The sequence below is a fragment of the Galeopterus variegatus genome, unplaced genomic scaffold (genome assembly GCF_000696425.1).
Source record: "Galeopterus variegatus unplaced genomic scaffold, G_variegatus-3.0.2 Scaffold34035, whole genome shotgun sequence".
NCBI classification, from domain to species: domain Eukaryota; kingdom Metazoa; phylum Chordata; class Mammalia; order Dermoptera; family Cynocephalidae; genus Galeopterus; species Galeopterus variegatus.
Window position 1 is genome coordinate 3528 of NW_007760146.1, and position 2987 is coordinate 6514.

At 62.8% G+C, this 2987-nt stretch overlaps 1 protein-coding gene across 1 annotated transcript; it reads right to left on the reverse strand.

The window, feature by feature from the left end:
* Positions 1–763: 763 nt before the first annotated feature.
* On the reverse strand, positions 764–2972 carry LOC103584001 (receptor expression-enhancing protein 6-like; the record flags this gene model as incomplete). Its single annotated transcript, XM_008565154.1, has 4 exons — positions 764–1543; positions 2274–2442; positions 2660–2798; positions 2878–2972. Coding segments are annotated over 4 exons (441 nt in total), but the record flags the coding sequence as incomplete, so codon positions are not given.
* Positions 2973–2987: the final 15 nt, after the last annotated feature.

A 2987-nucleotide genomic window follows, 5' to 3' on the forward strand; every position in this document is an offset into this window, starting at 1 on the left:
GCTTAGACGTGTTGCATCTACATCTGGCAAACAGGCTCCTCACCTCCTTCCTGGCTCTGTCGTTACCTGTTTTTGTTATCAGGGTCAGGCTAGCTTCAAACAAAATGCGGGTTGTAGAAGACTCATCGGTGCCCCCCATATCCCCTCTCTCAGTCCCACGAACGCCAGTCTGGCCCCAGCTGCCAGCCCTATGTCTCCCTATGGGATGCTTTCTCTGGCCCCGGACCCCACCCCACCTGCAGGGAGCACTGGCCAGAATTAATGGTCGCCCCACCTGAGACCAGCCCTCCCCCGTGGCCAACAGGAGTGAGCAGATAAATAGTCCGGCTCCGTCGCTAGGTGGGCAGGATGGGTCTCGGGTGTGCCTTCAATGCCTGGTCGCAGCTCCAGGTGCCCACAGGGGTTGCTGGCATGGCCACGCCCCCCTTCCTTGACTCCCTCCCCCTCCCCGCCTGGCATCCCCGCCTGGCATCCCCGCTCCGCACTGGAGTTTCCTGGGATCCCCTCCCAGATAAAGGGCCAGGACTCAAATTCTTTCAACATCTGCTTCTGGGCTGCGGGGGACCCAAGTGAGATCAGGGGCATTTTCTCCATTTCTCTTTTCTGGAAGAGTTTTTAAAAGAAGGGGGTTAACACGAACACGCCTGACAACTAGTCTTGGCCACTTGGCAAGACCTCGAGTGGGAGGATTTGCCTCTCTGGGCCTCAGTTTCCCCTTCTGCGCGGCATTCACTCCTGATGAAATGAGGCCGTGCCCGGCGAGCCTGGTCGGGACGCGCTTTATTGCCGGCTCCAGCGGGCCAGGTGTTTGAGGCGCCAGCAGGGCTGCAGGCACTGGAGCCTGTGTCTGTGGTGCGGCCAGCTACAGGTGACCTCGGTGGTGGACTCGGAGGAGTACTCTAGAGAGGACTCAGAGTGGCAGGGGACGGTCAGCAGCACCGAGGGGCTGCTGGCTGGTGGCTTCGAGGACCGCTTCCGGCGCCATCTGCTGGTCTTGGGGGCTGTGTCCCCTGGCTCACTCGGTGCCTTGCTGGGGACTTTGCTGGGGACCTTGCTGGCAGGCTGCATGGGGATGATAGTGCCACTCGGAGACTGGACCAGGGGTGGCACCTGGCTGGTGGGGGCACTGGAACGGTGGGTGGACCCCGAGGACCGATGGGCCATCTGTGAGGGGCCGGAGGAAGTGTTGGGGGGCGGAGTACGCTGCTGGGGCTGGCTGGAGGAGTTGCCTTGTGACCGAGGCTGGCCCCTGGCCTTGCTGGGCAGCTGGGAGCCACTGGCAGAGCCGGAGGGCAGCTGGCCCCGGGACCCGGAGCTGGGGGTGCTTGAGGAGCGAGACTGGGAGTTGGCTGAAGTGGCATTTAAGGGGACCCCCAAAGGCTTGTCTGGACCCGAGGGGCGGGAGGGGAGCTCTGTCCGGGAATCCGTCGAGGACTCTTTGGAGGTGCCTGATGTGGCCCCCTTCTTGCCAGCCAGGAGATCCTCGCCAGGGGCAGCGGGCTGCTTCAATTGTCCGTCTGTGGCTGGGTCAGGCCGGACTGGGCTGCAGAGAGAGGGGCAGGTGACATGAGGTGGCTGGGCCCCTGGGGCTCTGCTAAGCTGCTGGAGAGTGGGAAGGAGGCTGTGAGTGCTGGGTTAGCTTGAGAGGCCAGGTGGCCATGCTAAACTGAGACAGCAGAGCACATGCACTCACACACACACAGAGGCGTGCACACACAGAGCAGCACGTCTGTGATGTCCATGCACGCACACACATGCATGCATATATGCACATTGCACACACGTGCACACATACGCACACACAGAGGTGTGCACACGCAGGGCAGCATGTGTGTGATGGCCACATACACACATGCACATGCAATGCACTAGTGCATGCACACGCACATGCATGTATGCATATTGCACACACATTCACACACACACACGCACAGCCCCTACCTCCCCCGGAGAGTTACGTACACTCGGCTCCAAGAGCAGTGGAGGACCCTGCCACAGCCGCTGGGGTGACAAGAGCCCGGCTGCGGGACAGGGCCTGCAGGACTGGTTCCCGAGAGCCAGGAAGAGAGAGGCAGACAGTGAGAGGCGGACAGCACAGGCCGGAGGGGGCAACCAAGATGCCAGCCAGAGGGCAGTGTCAGGAGGGGAGGATGGGAGAGGATGAGCAGGGCGGGTGGACTGGGAGATGGGACAGACAGACGGACAGACAGACGGACAGGCCAAGACCCGGGAGGCAAAAGGCAGAGACAGCCCCGCAGCCCGCGAGCACTCACGGTCCCTGGTTATTCCGGCTGCCGTGTCCAGAAGTCGCCCGCCTAGGTGGCTCAGAGCGCTGTCCACGGCCGCGTGGTGCTTTAGAAACAGCGGCCGGATGACCCGGCGGTACAGCACGAGCGCCCCGTTCCAGGGCCCGGGAGTCATGCAGAACAACAGGAAGGCGCACTGCGGGACAGGCGGCGGTGGAGTCACACGCGGTGCCTGGGCAGGCACTGGCTGTCCACCATCAGACACCCCCTGGGCTGAGCCTGTTTCCCCCGGGGAAGGGGCTGAGTCTCCCCCTCACCCCCGGACTCCTGGTCTCCTCCCCACCCGGCCCCCAGGCTGGGTGACCAACTCCTCCCGGGGACCCCCGTGTTGTGGGCGCCAGGGCTGTGCCCACCTTGCCCGCGTAGTAGAAAGGGAACCAGAACAGGAGTAGATCGCTGAAGAACTCGGCCAGCCCGAACAGGGCGAACACCACCCAGTAGGTGAGCCAGACAGTGTCGTCCTCTTTGCTTGGGCTCTCGATGGCTTTGATTCTGTGGGACGGCGCAGCAGGGTCAGGGATGGCCCCGGGGACCCCGCCCGGCCCCCGCGTGGACACCATTCGGTACTCACGAAGCATATGCGGGGTAAACAAAGCCGATGAGGTTGCAGAGTAGAGACGCCCCGTAACCAAACAGCAGACACAGGCTTAGCAGAGTGACAGCTCCTACAGGAGAGAGCGG